General features: G+C 32.4%; 1 protein-coding gene across 3 annotated transcripts in view; it reads left to right on the forward strand.

Annotated features, from left to right (window-relative positions):
* Positions 1-24,895, forward strand: part of LOC124357540 (Krueppel homolog 2) — a 40,359-nt gene that overhangs the window by 11,018 nt on the left and 4,446 nt on the right. For all 3 annotated transcript variants that reach the window (XM_046809434.1, XM_046809435.1, XM_046809436.1), the window contains exons 2-5: positions 12,273-12,430; positions 14,571-14,752; positions 23,019-23,086; positions 23,838-23,971. In XM_046809434.1, the coding sequence (XP_046665390.1) occupies positions 12,273-12,430; positions 14,571-14,752; positions 23,019-23,086; positions 23,838-23,971 (542 nt within the window). The remainder of the gene's footprint in view (positions 1-12,272; positions 12,431-14,570; positions 14,753-23,018; positions 23,087-23,837; positions 23,972-24,895) is intronic.

Raw genomic sequence — 24,895 nt, forward strand, 5'->3', positions numbered from 1 at the left:
CCTAAACATAACAGAACCAATTTTGTCCTAGACCTTCAGATCAGAGAAACTACAATAATGGAATAAGCATCCTACACTCGTTATTTGATTATTATTATCAAACGATTAGATATATTATGAAACTTCAATATTGTATAATAATCGTATGTAAAAGTAGTTTTTAGTTACACTAAAAACAAGAATAATACATAACAATTTTAATGATATAAATTTAACAATAACATTTAAAAATAACAAAACCAGTTATGGCCTACATATCAGAAAAACATTACATTACTTACAGCTTGCCCAGATAGCAGTGATCAACCGCTTTCGTGAAATGGAGGACAGTATTCTCTCCATGGATAATCGGGAGCCAAACTCACGTGTATATATAGAAATATCTCATATAATTTCCTCATATTGATCACTATTTTTGAATTCTCCTACAATTAGTTACTACTTGCTGTTTATTGCTTACTGAAACCAAATAATATTAAAAGCCTATGGTTATATTTAAAATTACAGTATAGGCCTAGTTGGTATGTTTTTATTTTTTTTTTAAATTAATAATCTAATGATGAATAAAAAACTATCTAAGCAATGTTTATTTACAAAAAGTAGCAAACAAAACAGTGTAACAGCTTACACTGTTAACTACGTTTTGGGCAGAGTACAATAAGCAGTCCCGGTTTTTATCTTGCTTATTATAATCATTGATACTTTATATATGGAATAACAGAACTATCAATCCTTGGAGGAAACAGGATTTTTCCGGACATTTGCCATCGTTCAGTGAAACAAGAAATCAGTAACACTACGTTTCGAGATCTGCAATCTGATCTCTTCTTCAGGTAAAGAACTAACCTAATACATAATTACAAACTAGGTTAAAATAAACAAATCTTACCAAATCGTTGTGGCACGCCTAAGTCAGGAATCACAACCTACATGTTGTTTGTCAACTTCACTAAATTCTCTATAAACATGCACTTAATAAAAAACTATACAAAACACTAATCATTAAAACTGAATTACGGAATACAGGTCACAATACGTCTTCATTCGTCTACTAACCACCTACGACTGACCAGAGGGACTAGCCAATGGTAATCGTCACGGCTGGCTAAAACAAGATGGCGGAAATTAAAAGGAAGGGGGACAGGAATAGGCCCTTTCGTTACTATTGGTTCATGCGAGATGAACTTCTTAAAACCATATTGTGACTCCGCATTGGTTTATTAAAAATATCTGATCCGTTTGATACTTTTGGTTTTCTCTTTAGTTCATTTTTTAGAATTGGCAACCAAAGCGGCCTAATCTAGACTGATGGCGTAGTGTTACTGATTTCTTGTTTCACTGAACGATGGCAAATGTCCGGAAAAATCCTGTTTCCTTCACAATCCTTCCATCGTCAAAAATAACCTTCAAACAAAGTATCAATCCTTATCAATGTATCTAAAATACCAAATTAAGTCACATGTTTCAAATTAATAGAAATAGTTTAAACAATTACGTAATGTCATAAATACTAAAGAAACCATAACCATTAATCAAACGATAACATTAATACAGGTGAAAGGAAAAATTCATTTAAATAGTAAAGAGAATGTAACAACAAAACATCTTGAAACTGAGAAAGACATGAAGTAAATCATCTTAAATGTTATATTGTTTAGTTTTCTAAAGTTAACTATCTTTTTTTATTTAAAAGAAGTTACTTAGAGATAAAAATTGTGTTTAGAATATGAAAATGTGTATACAGTTGGTACAAATGATTTTTTTTTATTGTGTAGATTAATTACTATTATTGGTTGATTATATCGATGTGTATAGTAATTAAATATCATTTGATAATTTGGACATAAAATACCGGTCTACTTATCATACTGTACCCTACTTTTTTACTATTTTGAAAGATAAACGTGTCCAACACCTTAAAACATAAATAACACATGTGGGAATGAACCAGTTCTGATAACACTTTCCTGGTATTAGATTGTTGAGAAACTGATAACAAGAAAGTGAGTTGGGTGGACCATAGGGGCAGGAACAAAAGATTAGATTATCAGATAGACTGATATATTTATCAACATAAAACTGTAACTGTACAGACTTATTTCTGGGAAGAAATGAAAACAAAACCACCTAATTAGTTATTAACTTGTTCATTCTCAGTTATCATTAATTACAAGTAGTCTATTTGTCTCAATATTACATAGTAATTAGTTATTTAAATTTTGGTATACAGTAGAAACTAATTAATCTGGCCCTATATCGGGATTAGTAGGGTTGGTTTACCAAAATGCCGAATAAGTGGGTTGTGATGGAAAATGCTCGGGCATTTATCCATTTTATTATGTAAATAGGCCTTAATAATAAGAAGGGTGTTCAGACCACAACTAAATAACTTTTAACTCCCTCTTCCTCTTTTTTTATGTATATATATATATATATATATATATATATATATATATATATATATTGTTCTTCTTCGATTTTTAGAGCTATTGAAAATTGTGATTTACTACTGCTTGAGTGTTGGTTTTGTAACTGAGGAAAGAATTCAGAGTGACAAGAACTTTTAGGTAATTACTTTATATTGGGTTAATATGTGTACTACATATTTATACATAATAGGCTGTTAGTAGAATTAGAAAACAAATTAGGTTCATAAACATCTGCAATAAAGGATGGACAAAATCTATGTATTGTAGGTAGGTAAAAAATTAATTTCTTTAATGTTTAATCACTTAGATTTTGGTCACTTCTTACTATTTAATCACTGTTTTCAGAAGGCTCTCCATCAGTGTTTTCTAATTAAGTGTCAAGAAGGTCTGGCTCAGTTCCTGATTCTCCCTCCACCTCTGCGCTTACCATTTGTTCTTCACTGAATAAAGCACCTTCTTCTCCTTGGTCTTAACTACTCTGAAGAGTCTCATCAGTTTTTTCTGTAGGTTGTACTTAGGCGTTTCATGCATCAATTCCCAATTGTATGTGAGACATGTTAACTTTGCTGCCCTCTGAGATGTAAGCCTGTTTCTCTTCCTGATGTGTATCCAGCCAAAGGTGTTAAAGGATTGTTCTGTGGTAGCAAATGAAACAAGGGCCCCAAAACTTTTTATCACAACTTCCGCCAATTCACAAGTTCTCGTAAACCTCGCCGCTACAGTAAAGGAGTTACAAGATAGTAATTCTTTTCCTTAACATCCACTCCTTTCCATACAAAATTCCTTCCGAGCTTTGAATTTAGTCAAGATTGCCTTTTCTTCGGCAGTTTGCAGTGGGGAGGTTGGTAACTGCTGAATGAGAACTGTCTCCATCATTGAATTTTCTGACCACCCTATGAACTCTAGAATCATTGGATTCAAAAGCCGTAATCAAATGAACAATTGGATTGATCAACTCAGTCACTTTTGATAACAGCCAATGTTTGTAAGATAACTTTGTTTGACTGCAAATTATGAAGGCAGAAAAGATGGCTCCCCCACCTTGTTTTCCTGACTACTTAAGTGAAATCCTATCTTTAAATGCATTTTTTCAGCAAATTAAACAATACTAATAAAACATGGCTGTGTTTTACTGTTTTGGCAACCTCAACTGCATTTGCTATGCAAGTTTTCATTGTGTAACAGCTTAATATGTCTGAACACAATAGGTGTAGTAGGTGTGCTAGGCAACCAACAGATAGAATACTGTATGAGGACACTTGTCTTTTTTTTACCAAAGGCAATACAGCTTTCATGTTAGCTCCATTAACATCAATCGCCACCAGTAATTTTTCTGTTCCATACTTCTCTATTATATTTATCTTAAGCTGAGGAAGGTAATCAGCATGGTTACTGTTGCTTTTAGAACTTAATAACTCACCACATTATTTTGGTAATTGGTTATTGATAAATAAGGTACTTTGGGATTATACCGACCACACCATGAATCTTTATTTGACATTTTGCTTCTACTGGTTACTAGATTAGCGTAGAACAATATTTCGTCAATATAAAACAGGAATTGTCTTATCGCAAACCCCTCCCCATCTTCAGACAGATGTCAAAGTCGAGCAATCTAGTAGATAATATGATTTCAGAGTCTCGCCACCCGTTCAGCTGGTGCGTCGCTTTGTTGTACTACCGTGTTTTACCCCTACATTTCTCCAAACACAAAAATTCAACAAAAACAAACATTACCAAACAAAAACTAAACTCTTTATTGGAAAAAACACACAAATCTTGTTTTTATTCTTGATCACACTCCGCCACCCAAAAGCGAGTGCTGCAGCGCGGACTTCGGCAGCACCTTTGGTGCTGCCTCGCGCTGATGTCAACGAAAGAAAAACATCCCTCGAGATAGTACCTATCAGTAAAATATCAAATTCTAGACGGGCTGATCAGAAATATAAATTGAATTGTAATGGAATGTAGGCAATTATGTACCATGCAAAAAACTTAAATAATCATGTGATGCTGCGCGGCCTGCCGTAATCGGGATTCTCGAGAAAGATAAGATAACAGTGACATCAATACCGATCACAATACCTGGAAATGCTTGTTGATTGATGGAATGTTAGTTCTGTTACTCAACTACATCGTTTTATAACGTTCTAAGTTCATTGAAAAAAGTTTAAGCGTTGGGGGCATATAACGGAATCTGACCCCATTAACAATTGATAATCGTAGTAAGTTTGTAATTTTGTAATTAAAGAGTTGTTTTTTCGTTCTATCATGTTTGTTTCTAAAAATTTATATTTTTGTATTCTTCATACTGGTGTGGTCGGTATAATCCCAAAGTACCATAAATAATAGTATATCCCATCTCTTGCAGCCATTACTCAAATATCAAACACGTAACTTAAGTTTGTGTGAATTAATTTGGAACAATGTCAAATTGAATTACTTTATAGGCTTTTAAGATATTATTAATTATCAATATCTATAGGTCAAATATTTGTATATTTGATAGTTGATTCGATTGTTGTGGTGGCTGCTTACTATAATGCAGTCATTTACCGGTTGCTGGAATAGCAACAAACATTTTTGTGAAATGGAAGAAAAGATTGTCTCCATGAGTTAGCAGGAACCAAATTTACATCCTGAAGCCACTAGAAATAAATATTATTATTTTTAAGAGACATGTAACATAATTTTCTCATATTCATCGCCATTTTCAAATGCTCCAAACATTAATCAATTCACAGTTATTCTATGGTAATACGTTTAAAATTTTTGTAATTAATAAGTTGAAATCTTATGTTAAGTTAAAAAGTTGTAATATTGAATTATTCATTGGATAAAAAAATTGAAATATTCTATAAAAACAACCAAATAACGAGTGTAGGCCACTTATTAAAGTCTACCCCAAATGGAATGTGCAAAGTGAATAGAATAGCAATATTAATTACATACAAGTTAGGAAAAGTCTAAAACATTTCCCAAAAAGATAGAAAATCAATCAGTATAGGGAGTTTTTAATGTGTACTACCGTAGATAATCAGTCATGTAATTGTAATCAAAAATTCACTAAACTCATGTAACCAACCAAAACCAAAACATCAAATCATCTAATCTGTTTATTTATTGATTAGAACTACTTAACATTTTAATTGCATATGTGACGTTCATTTCAAATTATTGCCAGTTAAATAAAATATTGGTTAAATTAACTATAACAAGTTAAAATATAATAAAATGGCATTTTAGAAAGTATCTAAAGTAAAATTGCAATTAATATGTGTTATTTATATCAAGATATATTTTAAAGTGGTGATAAATGGTGGTGATCTATTTGAGCATTTTTTTTAAATCTGTAAGATACGATTACCATTAAAACAGGCATAATAAAAATATACTATTAGTTTGTTACAATTAACAATCACAATTCGATTTTTTTAAATACTAAAAGTTATAATTACAAAATATTTAATGAATAGTAATCCTCTGTCCCTATCAAATTACGTATTGTTTGTTATTAAGCGATATAGGTAGGTACATACGTACGTATTGTAGATAGAGCAGATAGGTTTTTACTTGAGTAGAGGTACAAGTTGATACTGGGGAAATGAGGGTTGCTAATTGTATAATTATTTATGTCAGTTCAATCAGACTATCTCTCCCATTCTTCATGATCTTAGTCTATTTGTTCAACCCACAGAGATGAAGGTTAGAGTATGAGAAGCACACCCGGGTTTTTATCTATATTGAATAGTTAATAAACTCACCAGTGTAATGAACCGATACTGATTAATTAGTTAGAATAATTTACATAAATCATCTGCAGCAGGGTAAATAAATTTTCAGATTGTAAACATTATATCTAATCTTACTCCATATAAGTAAAACTGATATTTAGCTTTAGAAAACTTACCAAACTAGCTTTGAAAGACAATAAACCGTGTTTTTCTTATTTTCAATATGTTTTTTTAGTTGTTATGATTTCTTTATTATTTAAATGTGTAAATTTTGTATTACATATCTCATTAAGTATATATATCTCCAATATCTCATGAAGGAATGTAAAGAAATCTTTGACAACAGCATTAATTTGGGGGTTTTCTGGCTAATCACTTATCTAAATTGTCTTCACCAAAACAAGGTGAGATATCTAAGAGAATTCTTTTAGATATTTTTTGAAAGGTTCAACATATGTTCTCAGTTTCCAAAGTTAATTAAATGGTTAGAACAAATTTTTTTATAAGCAGTTGTAATGGCCAACTTTTCATTGTCAAAGTACATGAAAATTGACTACTCAGTTCCACGTTCACCCTGCAGTACGGAGCGACCATAAGCCATATTATCCAAACTGCAGTTCTCGTGGTACTATAGGTAGACCGTTTACAAAAAGACCTGGGTGATTTGAGTTCACGCAGGGTGGGGTAAATACCCCTCTGACACTGTGATGCCGCCCTCTCCCAGTATCCCTACCACTGCTCGGCATTAGCTCTATCGTATCTGATTGAAACGGCTCAGTCGGTCTCGTCACTGCTGCGATACGTTCAGTTGAACGGGTCAGTTCAGAGTTACTGAGCCTTCCTGCTAAAGCGTGTTATACCATTCATCATGTTGACCAAACAAAATGAATGACTGAATATAATGACCAAGTGAACGAAAGAATCCGCTTGTAAAAAAGTGTTCAAATAGAGGAAGAAACAGCATATCGTACAGTGAATGGCTAGATATATATAACAATAAATGTATTGTTTCAGGAATCTAGTAAATGTAAATAGATCTATTAAAACTGATAAAAAATGTAAGTGTAAGTTACTAAATACATTACTAAAAATTTTAAATGTTAATGCTTATAATCAATGGATTTCTTTGATTGATATGCCCTTGATCTATCACAAGTAAAGTTATTCCCTTACAAATGTTTTAAATAAATTACTAAAAAAAAACAGACGACACATTGCTCGTTTGAAAATAATTTATTTTTATAAATAACAAGATATTTTATATCCAACCGATTAACTTCCCACCACTTTTCATGATACCCAGACTGCCTACTCCCTGTGTTATACGATTATGCTTTTATTCTTAATCGGTTAGCATTGAGCGAAAGGAACGACTGCTCAATTTTGTGGACCTAGTATAACCTAACGCATAAACTTATAGTTTTAGTTAGTTCCATATGATGTTAAGCTATTTTTCATGAATAAGGGTTTTAAATGAACTTAATTATAATATTTTAAGTTATTGGAATTAAAAATAATATATCTGATTTGAAAAAAATAACAAATTTATTCAAGAAAGAAGAAGAGATGTTATCTTCAAGAGATGAAGAAGAGATCAGATTGCAGATCTCGAAACGTAGTGTTACTGATTTCTTGTTTCACTGAAATGGCAAATGTAATGGCAAAACGCAGTACTGCTCAGAAATTTGCTTCTGCGCAGGTTTCTTTACAAGCGTTTTATCTTTAGCTGTCCTCAATATATTGAATTCCCGGATCACGCTCGGTAAACACATTGGATCAAACACGTTATTTCAGTCATACCAAAGTTTTGTCCATCTCAAATTTATTCCTTGAGTTTAGACAACAAATTTTTCATGAAGCAGGTTTCTGGTTCTAGGTATAGTCTAGTTACACGTTACAGTTTACATTACTTTTCAGTTAAATGAAATTAATGTGATAAATTTAAAGTATTAGCATAGTTATCACTAAAAAAATATTAACCCTAAACTACAAATGTATTTATTTATATAAATTGATATTGGCAGTATATAGGCTAAGTTACCTATAAATTTTTTACACCTCAAATAAATTTTGCAGTCATATAAAATTAATAATACTAATATATTTTGAAGTATTAAAGTTCTAAAACTATTAAAGTTATTAATAATAAAATAATATTAAACTAGAAAAGTATTTATTTGTTTTAAAAATTACGCTCAATTGTGCTGTTTATTTTTTGTATTATTTTATGCTATTTTACGTTATATTTATATTACATGTTACTATGTTGATTACCTTGCTTGATTTACTTTAAAACAGTGACACTGAGAAAAAAACTATAAACATATTTTACAGTATGTAATTAGGTTATAAACACAATAAATTAAAAAAAAAATACACTCATCACTGTACGCAAGCAAGCTTAGTCCTATACAAAGCACGTCCACAAAGGTCCGTCAATCCCACCAAACTGATGAATACTTTGATTTGACTTTGTTTACAAGCATCTTGGCAGCCATCTGTTATTGTTGTGTTTAGGCTGAGGAATTCTAATAACAGACAGATAAGCCTGTCTAAGATAAGATAACATATTCTTTCCTGTCTTACCTTTACCCTGTTCATAACAATGACCTTCCAATGTAAGTTTAAAAATACTCAGAGTGAATCAGTGGATAAACTGTATATTATAAAATATTTATCATCATATTTGTATCTATAATTTTGCTTCTGCAAAAGCTAGAATCTTTTTACCGTCACTGCAAAAAACTTGTCTCTTGAACACTATTATAACAAAGTCATATTATTTTAATGTTTCAGTATTTAAACATTAATTCGGTGTGAACTAATTTACATATTGTATTATAATAAATTATAAATTCCTTTCACACCAATATTTGTTAAACCTTTTTTTATAGTGATGCAAACATCACAGATAAATAAAACACATATGAACATAAGCTAAGGTACAAAAGGTGGGTACAGTAAAATCTATTTGCACCTTTGTGTGGGTTGCAAGGACAGTTGATGCCTAGTGTAGACATGATGTTACTAGTAAAGATAGTAACATGAGTTTGTCCCATTAGACCTGTACTGCACTGTGTGTATATCCCATTAGACAAGTAGTGCACCGTGAATGTGGAACTGACTATAGGAGTTGGTCGTACCTATCCAGACGTGTTTCCTTTTTTGCTGTCACAAGTTTACAGATATAACGCAATGCTGCTGAATCGAAAAACAGAGAGCTCGTAAAATAAAAAGCATTAAAAAACATTCTGTTCCTTTTATCCAGGGGTGCCCATGTGATCTTCTGCTATTTGAGGGCTATTAGTGTATTTTATTTATGTGAGGACGTTTTGATAAGTCCATGCAAAAATAGAACGTGCTTATTTTTTTCATGATGACAATATTTATTTGTCAATATAGTCTCCTCTTGGATATAAAGACCTCATTCAATGCTATTCTATTTTGTTATTCTGGTTAGTAGGATTTGACCAATTCCAGAAAATAGACACTGGTTCCAGCAATTATATCTTGGTTTAAATTTATCTTGCAATCTATCCAATTTTTCATTTAAGGGAACAAATAGTAGTCTGAGGGAACCAACTCTGGAGAAGATAAGTGATGAGGATCTAGTTGGGACCGTATTTCCATCTATTTTGAGACCACAACTCCATTAGGAATGAGCTGATGCGTTGTCATGAGTACTTCCAAAAATTAAAAAAACATGTTTTTGGAAAATTTTTTTGTAACTAAATATTTAATCAATCCAATAACAATACATAATATGCACCTGTAACCATTGTACTGTTTTCCATTTAGCCAACTATTCAATTATTCTGTGTCATTATCATAAAACAGTTCCTGTAACTCTCCTAGTTGAAGAAACAGTCTTTGCCTTTTTTGGTTTACCTCCTCATATTGCAAGCCATTTATTAGTTTTAGATGTTTAGTAGTGCATCCAAGTTTTATCCACAGCGACAAAATGGCATTAAAAGATTCCAATGAAATAGCTGTAAATTAACCTTGGAACACTTCACACATTTTCATTTTTAATCAACTGTGAGCAATCATGGGATCCATTTTGCAGATAGTTTTTACATGTTTAAGTTGGGTACAAAATATTATGTGTCCATTCATTTGAGAAGTCTACAACTCTAGCAATGTCAAGTAAGAATATTGAGTTAAGCCCCATTTCACCTTCTGCTCAGTGCATTGCCTGAAGTCTGACACTGTTGTAGACTTGACTCCTGAAATCCGGAGTCCACATCCACCCGACTCCTGATTTCTGAAGGAATAACCTTGACAGGGCATTTAACAAGTTCAGTATCATTTGTGTTCATATGATAACTCCAAAAAGTTTGAAAACCACCTGTAAACTGTTCTAATCAAGGGAAAAGGCATAATTTTTAAAGATGTTCTTTCTAGGTACATGAGGTACTGTTGAAGCCTTTCCAGGATTTTTATGAACCTTTATAAATTTTAGAGACAGTGGTGTTTTTCTAACATTCTTATATTTATAATTAAAACGAAGGTTTTTTTAAAATCAGAGTTTGATTTTATTTAAATTATTAATTAGTTAATGATTTAAATGTTTCTAGGATAAAGGAGCAATATAGCAGGGGACAGAAGCGAAGTAATAATTTACTAGGGTAAATATTCCCCACTTGATGTAAGGTCATCCACTTGTCATTACCAGTTGTCATGTAAATCAATACATGACTTGGACTAGTGATTATTACTATTGAGTTGCTTCTTCTTTTACATTATTATGATTAAAAATATCGACATTCAAAAGAATTCATAATTAATGTAATGTCTATTATATTCCCTCTCGTAAACGAACCCCAAAAACATTATAGAGGTTAAAACTCAAACCGAAATAAATTATTAAAACTGTAACATTTTAAGATGTAAACCAATCTACATAACCTCACATCATTCATATTTACCGAGTTTTATTTACCGTCTTAGAAAAAATTTAACGAAATTCTGTTTAACACAAATATTCAAAATTTTTATGTTTTGCCATTTTTAACAGTAATAAGGTAATCTCTGCTTTGCTGTTCAATTTTATTCATGAAGACCTGTAAAAGAAGATGCTACTTAATGACAAATAGACAATATTCTTTATTTGAAATTTCTTAAAGAAATATAACGGTGTCATCCTCAACCAGTTATTACTGGTTGAGGATACATCAATAATAATTAAGGTAAATTGAAATGGTCATACCAAAATATTCTCCTCATTTAAAGTGTTATGTAAAGAACTGATCAATTTGTATTATATAAAAGCACTACTGTACAACAAATATACTTTGGTGTGATAATAAATCACGAATCTGTAATTTTATTTAGCTTTACTAGAGTATTCTTATAAACTTCAAATGTTCTAGGAATGGCCGATGAAGTTAGGTAAAAGAAAACACGGTTTTGCAATCTGTATTATAAATATTATACAATCAGTAAGAGAATCCGAAACTGTAACTTGTCCCAAGTCTTATCTTCTGGATACTTAAGAATAGGTCCACTAAATTAAATTGTTCAAGTAGAATACAATTTAAAAACAGAAGATGGTGAGGTAGTCTTTTAGTCTGAATTGATTACTATTATATTATTTTCATTTATGCTACAGAAAGTCCAAGATACAAAAAGTTTATTGACAATCATTAGGTTTTGATAATTCACATCACCCAATAGAAGACCATTTTGTGAACGTATGAAAACTACTTAAAAATACTAAATTGTGTTATTTAAATTTCATTGATGTATGCTCTTTTTTGATTAAATTACAATTTAGTAATTACTATTTATTTGCTTAGTTAAAATCGCACAACACCAAAAAAAAACTTATTTCACTCAGACTTACTTTAACTTTCAATTCTTCCATTTACACAACATACCATACCATGTAAGTGTGGTACACCTACAAATGTGTGTGTTATATTGCACGATTTTAACTACAACAAAGTACAAACGAAGTAATTGAGTGAATTCAATTTTATGCTGTAGTCTGATGATGGAGTGTTAAGATACAGTGTCACAACACCCTGCCGTTTAAACATAACTTGTTAAACTAATGTTCCAATTACTTTACTTGAAATATTTTGAAGAATGTGATGTGTGTGTACAGATGGGGGACAGGCAGGAGAATAGTGAGCAGACCGCCCAGCCTCGTGGTTTCGAGGCTCTCAAAATTCACACACTGGAACATAAAGTGGATGTTGCTTTGTGGACTACTCGCCTTCTCACAATCTTCTTCACACTTGCTTATTTCATTCCATTGTTTGGGTGAGACTTGTTTTTTGTCTAGTAAATAATAATTTCTTACAGTTATATTTTATTATCTCTGTGTATTTACAGGCATAGTGTATGCATGAAACATTCAGTAAATGGTAAAATATGGCTAAATAATGTCAGTGCTGCATGAACTTAAATAAAATACAGGACAAACTTTGAAACAACCTCAACAGATATTTAAAATTGAAATGGGAGTCCCCTTGCCAATGCTTACAATATTTCAAAAATTGGCAAGAACATCTTTCTAAAGTTTAAAGTGTATGTTACAGCTGATTGCAATCTTGAAAACTTTGCATATATAATGTTTTTTAAATTGGTTGTGTCAGACTTTTTGATCATGTATGTTGATATCCATTGATTTCAACAAATTTATACTATTGCTTAATAGAAAGCATAACCAAGAATGATATCAAGAGGTTTCCCTAATCAAGTTTTAACTAATGATACATTGTATTCTTTAAGTCACAAAATGATCCAAAACTGATATTTTATCCTGAATTAGAGATATTTAGTCAGTGGACTCATAACTATCAAGGAGATTTTTGCTCTCAGATTCACAGATAGTTCAGACATCGCAGCAAAATTACTTCTGGCTTTACCAAACCTGTCGTCAATCTGTAAATAAAAGTAACCAACAACATCCTTATCTTGATACTGCTATAACAGTTGTTCTTGGCTACTTGTTTCTTTGCGTTTTTAGAATAGTATATTAAATTGATTGGTTTTTTTAACAAATAGGAATCATAATAAATATTGAATGTTTAAAAATCATAAAATATGTAATTCCTTTGTTGATTAAGTTTATATTAAAAGTAAAATTGGTATAATATTTAAAGTAGTCTGAAATTGGTTTGTTTGTTATAGCAAAGTAGTTGAAATCAATTAGAACCAGAAGACAGGTTATGTAGGAAATGTGATGACCCTGTCTGACATGGTCACTATACCAGTTCTGAAGGCCTCAAGTAGGCCAAGGTCAACTGAACTTGTTTTTCCTTACATTTTTTAACAATTAAATACTATGAATAAATGATAGTTTATTTACATTTTTTAATTAGTGTATACAAAACACAATAATACAAACAAAATTAAACTTAGTGTAGCGTCGATTATAATTATTCATATCATGGTAATTTATTTAGTATACTCAATCCATTAATTAAGAATGTTCAAGTTAGAAATACTTATTGTATGGTTTGCTTTGATATTTGATGTAGGCTGATTATATAAGAATTATTACATGTATTTACACACTACTTAAAAATATGGACTAAGATTTAATTAACTCTTTTAGTGCCAAATCCAATTTTTAAGATTACAAAATTGTTTTATATTTTTTATGTTTGACAATGAGAAAGAGTAGTTTACTGGTATTTTATGTAAAAATAGTGAGTATGTAGCTAACATATACTTAATATGAACAGCTTCTGAAAATTTTATTAGTTTATGTTTAATATTGTGTTGGTTAAGACTTATTTAGGAACAGAAAAATACACAAATTGCCTAAACATACTTATCAGTAGCTAACTGTAATGATAATTAGCTATTTATCTGATGAAAAAAATCATCAAACTGATATCACTTTGTAAAAAACACATTTAAAACACAAAAGTAAGAATGTTCCATAATAATAAAACACTTTTTACATTCTTTTTTCAATGCACCTTTTATATTTATAATATTTCCATCATATTTTCATGAGTAACATTATGTTTACTATAAAGAAAAAAATAAACAATTTGAACTGACTATATATTTATGTTTCACTTGGAGAAAGTTTTGCAAAGATATTACTATAAGTTGAAAAAATATGAAATGAAATTGTGATGTTTTATTTTTGTTGTTGGTACAACAGTTTGAAACGATATAGCGTTACGCACATGACACTGAAAGGGTTAAAATATATTAAGATGGAGCAGTATGTAGTAGGTACTATTGTTAACACAGAAGAAATGTTTATAAAAACCTGTTGTTTAGTTTTTCACAAGGAACTCTCTTTGGTCATTGATTGGCGAAGACAGAAGACATTTCCAAAAATAAGTGCTTGTATGGGTGTTATTACAATAAACAAATTTCTGGTAATTTAAATGAAGATGACTTTAATGACCTCAATACCCAATAATGTTGTGTTTAGGAACCCGTATAATGCGTACTACAAGGTCTTGATGGCTAATGCTGCCACCTCTGCCCTGAGACTACACCAGCGACTTCCTGGTGTCTCATTTGACCGAGAGTTCCTGTCTCGTCTCCTCACCGAGGACAGCTGTCACTACCTCTTCTATTCACTCATCTTCCTCTATGTGGCTCCTGTCACTTGTATCCTTGCCAATTGATGTTTTTAACATTGCAAAGTGTACATTGATATAAAAATGAAAGAAAACTTACTCTGATGATATGTCTGATCTGACTTTCAATTTCACTTTTAGTTACATAAAGTGAAATAAGTAATATTAAGTGTTAGTTATACTGGCTAATGGCACAGTGTAATGGGTATAGTGGTTATTGCGAGATAGCCGAATCCAGCAATGTCGAGCGTGGCTACTACTTGGATGGATGACTGCTGAGCGATCCTGTCCTTGGGATAGTCCGCCTGCCCAGCCATTGGTGGTGGTTCGGAAGTCACCTTTAAGCCGTTGTCCCCAGGTTGTGTTAGAGAGGGCTTCTTAGTCCTAAGTTTGCCTGGTAAAATGAGACTTCCTTTACTTTACTTGTACTTTTTTTTTAAGTTAAGCTTTTATAATAGTTGTTTTATAAAGAAATTTTGTAACAAAACATCAAATTTACAACCAAACACAATTATATTTAATAAGTTAAAAATAACAGGGATACTCCATTTTAGTTATAAATGTAAAAATCTTTTTTATTACTTTCAGATTGTCATGATATGTATTTTATCAATACATTTGGTCCTGATATTGAAAAATATCTTTCATAAGAGTTACAAATATATCTTTATGTCACCTTTACAAAATATACAAACAAGTTTACAAAATTAATATGTTATATCTATATATTTAGTGGGCTTGAAATAAAGAAGGAACACTTTTATGTAATTCTCTGCTATGCAAGAATAATTTAACTAAATTACAATTAAAACTATTTATTACTAACTAAATTTAATTAAACTAAAAAATATAATGTTGCAATATCAGATTAGTTGCTATGAAGCTACAACTAATTAGATAAAATATAATTACATAAAAATGCAGTTTCTCTTTTGTATTGTTTTAGTTCCTGCTTCAATCAATTTGTATAAATTTTATTCCATTGCCTTTTATGTTTATTTTGTATAGCGCAATAAGCCATGACAAATCAAAATCAATGGAGTTCTATGGACCAAGCAGAGGCAATGTACCAAAGATTCAAGTTTCAAGACCTTTATATCATGAGTTATTGCATAGACAGACAATGAAACGAAAAAAATAGGAAGGTTCTGTGGGGTCTTTTATAACAAAATTTAAGTTTGTTCTACAAACTTATTATTGCCTTTAATTTGGCTTAAGTTTTAAAATGCAGAATTTATCCCAAATTATACTCTTTTAAAAAAGAATTACAATGATTACTTTTGGATGTTTAAATCCCTTCTATGTCCAATAAAGAGGATTAAAAGGAGGTGAAGCCATACCGGTACTACATATCACCCCAGCATGTTATCTCATCAACTAGGTAGTAACTAACTAGTACAATATCTTCATGCAGGTGGTTTAATTATTTATTGTCTTCCACCTTTTGATTAATCCCATAAATATACTGATATAATTTTACTGGCCCAACAATTTTCATTGACCTCCCAAGTGACCTTCAGCTTTTGGTACCCCCCAGCTTTAAAACAAATTTAAAGAGGTTGATTACTTTGAATTTTTAATAGATGACTTTGAATGTTGATGTACATGTAAATTGAATTGTTTTTTTGTGTGTTAATTTTAGATGTATTTCATGAATTTTGATGAGTTCTTCAGTAAAGCAGACCTTGTACTAAGTAGCGCTCGTGAATAAAGACATTTTTATTTATTTAGTTATTATTTAAATTTTATGGCAAACATTTGGCCTTTTTGATAGTCTATCATAAGATGTGTAATTTCTCAAAAGCCCTCACTCTCCCTTTGTGCTTCTCCTCTCCTCATCCTTTTTAACATCAAATTGCAGACCTTAAGGAAATTAACAGATTATCCAAAAGTAATGGAGTGAAGTCCTCAGGCGGAGTGACACTTCAGAACTTTTTTATTTTGTTTGTTTGAAACATATTTACAAAAGAAGTTTTGAATGAATGAATGAATGAATGAATGAATAATATTTATTTCCCAAATACAAATTAATAACACGTACAATGTATCTATATTACTATAAATCCTACATCCATTATTAACATAATAGATAATCATCTAAATATGGTAAAAAACGGCTGCAAAATATTCAATAATACTATTCCATCAGGGAAAAATAGGGTCTACATGGGCAAGTAGCCTGTGCGTAGACCCGAGCCATTATGGCAACGATATAGGAACGGATTTTTAGAAAAAAAAATTAGTTATATGTGATAGAATATTTTGTAATTAAGAAAAAATTAAATAGTAAAACAATAAAAGAAATACAATACATTAATGTTTATAGTTTTGGAGCAATCAGTTAACGATGACAACAAACCCACCTCTTTAAGCTAAAAATAAAAAAATAAATAAAAATATATCAAACCATAACAATCTAATATCTGTCGGATACAACTATTTCCTTCCAGGGGCAGCCGGACGCAACAATACACGACGCAATGACTGAGGGGTAGGTGAGGGGGGTCAAGGTCAGGTCCGCCTGTTGTACCCGGTCACAATGAGGGCCTCGACTTCCTCGTCACTGAGACTGATAAGCAGTTCCGACACTTTCCTTTTAAAAGTCGATAATGCAGTTGTTTGAAAAAGTTCTACGCCTTCATATTTTAAGCACAAATTTCGGTAGAGTAGTTGAGAAATGTAATAACAATTAGTAGTTGAAAAAGATTTAATAAGATTGGAGGTAGTAATTCCTATGTTTCTAGAGTATCTAGTGCTGTAATTATGAGTAATTGGAATAAATATTTCGGTAAAATTATTGAACGTGTGTATTAATACAGTTTTAATGAAAATTTGTCTGACCGTAAAAACTCTAGTCTCTTGGAATAGGGTACTGGTCGGGCATCGCTTACTCTTCCTAAAAGCAGCTTTTAATATTGATTTTTGAATTATACTAAGGTTATGAATTAAAGTTTTATTTGCTCCACCCCACGCAATAATACCAAAAGACAGAATCGACTGTACAAATGCAAAATAAGCTACTCTAATTTCGTTTACGTTCAGAATATTTGTTAACTCTTTAAAAGCAAAAATATATTTCCTTAATCTGTTTTTCAAATACTCAACATGTTCCGTCCATTTCATACGATTATCAAATATAATTCCCAGATATTTGTAACTGCTAACACGCTGTATATTTCCACAGTTACAATTAGTGTTTGTGTAATTTCCACAAGAGTGAATGGTCAAGTCAGAGAGTACATAATCTGATTGTGTAGACAACGAAATTGGCATAAATTTAGTTTTTGAAATGTTTAGTGTTAAAATATTTTGATCGAGCCATGTTTTCACTATTGCCAAATCACTTAGAGCATTTAAGCGTACTTCATTCCAGGTCTTTCCCCGCGTTAAAATAAGAGTGTCATCGGCAAAAAGAACTAATTTACTTGTTATATTCAACTTAGATATATTATTGATATATAATAGAAATAAAATGGGCCCAAGTGTGCTTCCTTGGATCACTCCGTAATTAATGGGCATTTGATCGCTGTTGACACCACAGATCGTTGTTATCTGTCGCCTATCTGTGAGGTAGGACTGGAACCACGAAAGAGCGCCGCCCCGAACACCCACAGCCTTAAGCTTATCTAAGAGCTTATTCCTGTTTACAGAATCAAATGCCTTTTTTAGATCTAAAAAAATTAACATTAGACGCTCTTGACCTGCTATTGCTTGATTTATTTCTCTGCAGACATCGAATAGAGCATTTGAAATGTTTTTGTCTGACCGGAATCCATACTGATTCTTCGACATAATATCATGAGTAAAGAGATATTCGACCAGCTGTTCTTTTATTATTTTTTCCAATATTTTAGACAAAACACTTAGCAGAGATATCGGTCGGAAATTACTTTTATCGGTATATTCGTCGGCTTTATGAATCGGTATAACTTTAGCTATTTTAAAAATATTTGGGAAAGTACCAGAACTAATGCTCAAATTGATTAAGTGTAGTAAAGGTTTGCAAAGAATATTTAAATTAAATTTAAGAACTTCAGCTGAAATGCCATCGCAACCGGGGGCAGACCCTCCCCGCAGACCGGATACATGACGTAAGATGTGTTCCTCTGTAACAGTATGCAGTGTGAAACAACTGTTCTGTCGGTAGTCCTCGTCAGTCACAACTGGGTCGCCGCTAGGGTTAATGTTGTTTGCTAATATTTCGCCTACATTCACAAAGAAGTTATTAAATTCGTCTGCTACATTTTTAAACAAATCGTTGTTTACATTAATATGTGGACAATATTTTTGGATTTTAAAAACGTCTTTTTGTACATCCCTCCCTGCCAATTCTTTAATAATTCCCCAGAGAATTTTTGGATCTTTTCCGGATTGATCAATCTTTGATCTATAATAATTCCTTTTTGTTTGCTTGATCAAGTTACTGACATTTGCGCGATGTGCTCGAAAGATTTCTCTGACAATTGGGTTAAATGGTTGTTTTTTTACCACTTTACTTAATTTATCCCGCTCACGTATTGCTCGGATTAGCTCATATGTGATCCATGGTTTCAATTTTTTCCTTCTCGTCTGTTCGTTTTTTACTACTTTTTTAGAACTTTCTATTGAGTTTTTGATATTTTCGCATAAGATATTAGCACAACTATCGACTTCCAGACAGTTCAGCACTGCCTCCCAGTCGGACTTGGCGAGGTTGTCAGTGAGTAGGGCATGGTCTACGTAAGTGCGAGGGGGGAGTTTAGTGTCAGTGTCCGTAGCAGTTTCTGTTATCGTAAGGGCAGTACTGTAATGGTCCGTGAAAGCCGTCTGGAAAATGGCGGCTTTCACCTTGGTCATGTCACTGTATCGTACGAAAATATGGTCGATGCTGGACTGACTCTTTTCAGTTACTCTGGTAGGTTTATCAATACATTGTACAAGTCCCGCTTCAACACAGCAGTTTTTATATTCGTCAATGTGTACGTCATTTTTTAGTAAGTCCAAGTTTATGTCTCCTAGTAATATGCACATTTTGTTTCTACCCATAAATTTATAATAATTGTGTAATCCTTCCAAGAACATATCCATGTCACTGTCAAAAGTCCTGTATAAAGCTAGTACATTAAAATGTTTGTTAAAAGATATAAAATCTAACGCAATACCGTAAACGTCCCCTAAAGCCACTTGTTTTACAGTTGTAGATAAGTGTTTCCCTACATACACGACCACTCCATCGTTCTTGTTCCGTTGTCTGTCAGTTCTGTGACAGTCAAACCCCTCCAGTCGAGCCTCCGCCCCTCCCCCACCCACCAGCCAACACTCCGTCAAAACTATCGCATCCAACCGACATCTCAACGATTCTATAAATATAGCTAATTCATCAAAGTTTTTTGCATATGATCTTATATTGCAGTGGAAAATATTTAGGCTGCAATCCTCCAGATTAGTCGTAAAAAAATCACCATACTGATTTATATTCTTCAAAACTGAACAAGTGATGGTAAAAAGGTTAGTGCCGTCATCATCAACTACGTTTTTGGTTGTCATAAGTTCCGCACAGCCCACCTGCCCAGCCTACTAATACTAGCATATTTACAATTGTGCCTTAATTTAAAAGTTGTAACATGAAATGTGTAATACTACTTGTAATATAACAGCATCATTTTTTAATTTACTCGGTCTTTTAGACACTTATCCTCTTATTTTAAATTTTAGTGAATTAATACTAAAGTGTAATGCGTCGCACAATGATTACAAATAATGGGAAATAAAAATGTAAAAAATAAAAAAATAAATAACATTTATGAGTATTGGTTGTTATTGATATTAGATGTTATACATAATTTTTACTATGACGGTTAATGTTTATTATGACGGTAGATATTTTTACTAATTACACCATTTTGTATATTATTTGATACTTTCTAGAATAAAGATATTTCAGTTACAACATTTAATAAATAATAAGAAATTATAATAATTAAACAAAACATTCCCTGTGAGTTTAAAAAACCAATGACAAAAAACGAATCATTTCCTAAATTTAAACAATAAAATTTACTTAAATAATAGTTATATATAACAACTAAATATTATATTTCTCACAACATATCTTACAAAAAGAACACAAATGCTTTTTAAGTAATTAAAACAAAACTTACTTGTGGATTTAAAAAACAAACATACAAAGAATAACAACAAAACAGAGGATAGTCAACTTACTTAAGTAATGGTTTTAGTGAACAAAAATCTTTCTTTTAAATCCTAACTGCTGACACTGCATGTATTATAGACAGACAGAGATGCACATTGTGAAATAATTGCAGATAGATAATACTCCCGATTATGAATCCTGAGGGATTCACAATCAAGGATAATACAAATAAAAAACAATCTTGAAATCTTTCTTACGCTTTGAACATCACTTGCCTTGCACTATGAATTAGCTTGATTTTTAATAGTTAATTAATTAAATTTATAATAAATAATACTGTTTATGAGGATAAAAAAGCTATGTACTCAATTAAACCAAAACAAAATTTAAGATTAATAATAATAAATATATAACTCTAATCTGTTATTCTTAAAAAAAACAATCAAACTACCACAGTATCAATACTTGCGGTCACTTATATTTGTCCATCTCCTCCATCTCCAGCACTCTGATGGCAGCATCCTCCTCCCTGGGCTTGATCAGGACCTTACCGTTGACAAAACCAGCGTAGTGAAGCTTTCCCTCTCGCCGCAGTCTTCTGGCCCTTCCAAGCAGTGCCTTGTTACTGGGGGTAAGGTGTTCATTAATAAATACACTGGTCGCGGGGAACGAAGCTGCGATATCCGAAGCCACAAGGTTTCTCTTGACTCGTGCGGCAGCCAGCCACATCTCCCTGACCATCCTCGACGTAAACTGCACGATGAGAGGCGGGTGTGTGTGCTTACGAGAGTACAGGCGAAGGCGGTGAGCAATCGACACATCTCCTCTGTTGTAGGCGATCCCGACGACACTTGCCACTTTCCCGAGGATCTCGGAGACATCCTCCCCCTGCGTCTGTGGAATGCCGATAATCTCCAAGTTAGATGACCGCGAGTGTTGCTCCACATCCCGCAACTGAAGCCTCAAGACCCGCGACTCGTCTGTCAACAGTCCATTTTTCTGTTCGAGAGTAACACAGCGCTGCTCTAACTCATTCTGCCGTCTGTCTAAATTTTCCACATTGGTTTTCAGCGACCGAATATCTTCTGATAAAAGATGGATTGAAGATCTGACTTCATCAATTTTAATTTCCATGGGAGGATTTTTAGGGATTTTATTGCTTCTAGGATTGTCTTCTTATCGTCGTCTTCTGTACTTCGGACTGATGGTGTCGAGGTTGATTCGTCCACACAAACATCACATTTCCACGTTTTATTTTTCGACTTTGTGAATTGAGCAGAACCAACACGTGTACAAGTAGGATGAAACTCCAATTTACAGTCTGTACACTTTGCCACAATGTCTGTTGACGCAAAATCCAAAACACACTTGGCACATTTACCCGACATTTTGTGCAAACACCACGATTTAAAAATGACACTGAGTACAATTTATTAAAAATATACGAATAAATACTCGGCACAATCAGTGAGCGGGCCGGACAGGATTAGGCACGACGTTAGCGGACGAAGTTCACTGCAGATAAGCGGAGCACCGCACCCATCGGCTGCCTGATAACGACTGCACATCAGTTATCATCACATTTCTTAAAAATCCCATATTTTTATGGTAATTGCTGCATGACATGACAACCTATGGTCAATTAGCCCAGATGTTATGTTGTAAGTAATTCCCGAAGAGCTGAAGTTTTCCTGTTGATATCCTATAAAAAGATGTAATGTAACTCTACAGTATCCGATTCTCCCCCTGATGCAATTCTCCATCCCCTTTGAACATCAGTTAACAGTCCTTCAGAAATTCTGATACTCCAAAAGAAATAGAGTGAACCTTTTTAAACCACTTTTATTTTATTTCTATAAAGCAAAAGAAGTATGACTAATATTCAATGATGGTGCTTATAAAAAATAAATAAAAATATAGAATTAGTAAAAACCATTGCATGGTTTGTACCCAGAGTTATGCCTGATACATTGCAAGTAATTGTGATACTCTGGTACATCCACATTCAAGTTAATAGTTGTGATTAATAAAGGTTAAATAAATATTAATATTGGTTTCATTGTAGAAATCAAGTTTTCCTGTTTTAATTTTATGACGTTTGTAATAACTACTAGTTTAATATTACAGTATTTTTTTACTCGAACTCTCCTTAACAGTTTACCAGTTGCTCTGATGCCGGTGTTCTTGTTTTCCGTGATCCACTTCTCTAGTTACTCTCTCACTCTGCTAGATGTAAGTAAACTATTATTTAATTTGGTTAATTACAGAATAAAATCGTTAAAAATAACATAATTACTTTTATTAGTTCTTCTTGGGTACCAAGTGGTCTAGAAAAATAAATAAATTAATAGATCATAAAATACTGCAATATTTTTCCTCTGATTTATATTATAAAAGTATAAAATGAATTCTTTCAGAAGGTTCGTATGTGATCAATTCTTTTCTGTAATATATCTCAATTTCACCATTTTCAATATTTTAGTTTTTTAATTAATAGACAAACACTTATTAATTACATTATAAAGATAACATTGTAAAATAAAATTTGCACAAAGTATGACGATTTTTGTTAACAAAGAAACGGGGGAACTGAATGTCTTATCAGTCAAGTGAACAAAAGCAACAAAGAAGCAAGCATCTGTTCCAATATCTGGGTATGAAGTAAACAAATGGTGAGGAATGATATCAGACATTTTTTATATATATATATATATATATATATATATATATATATATATATATATATTCTAAAAATGTAAGGTTAAAAAAGTAGTACTAAGTAAAAAACTTGTATCTGTCAGATTACAGAAAAATACAAAAAACTAAAATAGCAAGCAATAGATCACCAGATCACCTGTTTTGTAGATCACAATCAGGCAATAGATCACAATTCTTGTGTCTTGGCTAACAAGGAAGCTCAGGCACTCACTAAGTTTAGTTAGTATAAATATTTTTGTTAACATTATCACATTTGTGGTTTCAGCTGATGGGACACAACTCATGGTGGGGAGCCCGACTCCTAATTTCTCTTGTTGAGTTCCAGTCCCGCAATATTCTGCGACTCATCGCCTTCTCTGAGATCTTTCTCATGCCTTACACAGTCATTCTCATCTTTTTGTGAGTACAAAATGAACTCTCTTCAGTGCAAATAGTTACAGATGTCTATTTAGTAATGAAGTAATACACACTCACTATGGCACAAGACATGTACCGACTTGAGGACAGTTCGAACAATAGTTAGATACAGTCCATCATCTGCAATCAGTGTGCTAAGTAGAAAGATTGAAGTTATAAATAACCCAAACCTAAATGTTACACTGAAGTTAGTAACTATGAACAGTAAATATAATTAAATAGTTTTATGCTAGTTCTGTATAAATGGTAGTTCTTTCTTGGGTCTAGCAATAAAATCATGTTGGGAACTGTTGTACCAGAGACACGCGTGTGTTGTAACTGTCTGTGGTCAAGGTGATTTTATTATGTATATTGATGACTAAAGTCTAGGTCAGACTGAATGAATATTAAGTCCGTCAGTTTAAATTCACTGTGGACCATACCACACCATTGTAGCCACAAGTATTGCTCCACCAGTACCCCCTAAATGATACGGTGACATGCATTGTGGTTGCACATTTTCATTCACAGTTTCTTGTACAATGCAGTGAGTGTGATTAATCAGCTCCCCATTAACCCATTGGCAAACTTTGATGGAATGTTTCTGTCACATGATGATACACACCAGAAATTCTCAACAAAAGCACATGGAGAAGAATCAGAATAACAAAATTGTGAGTGAGCTATCTGCACATCCAAGACATTGACCATTTGTGATTAGGAGACCATTAATGTGGCCTAAACTTTTCTCTCACTCAGCTTTCGTGAAGTCTCATATGGGTTGTTGTCATCTCAGCTTGCCAGGATATGGCTAGTGGCCAGCTGTTCTGAAATTTATTTTTTAAAGTATCCTGTGGCCATCTTGTAAGTTTTTATCAATGACAGGTTAAACAGGCAAAGGCACCTCATCCCATCCAAAGGACAACC

Source organism: Homalodisca vitripennis, chromosome 3 (genome assembly GCF_021130785.1).
Source record: "Homalodisca vitripennis isolate AUS2020 chromosome 3, UT_GWSS_2.1, whole genome shotgun sequence".
Lineage (NCBI taxonomy): Eukaryota > Metazoa > Arthropoda > Insecta > Hemiptera > Cicadellidae > Homalodisca > Homalodisca vitripennis.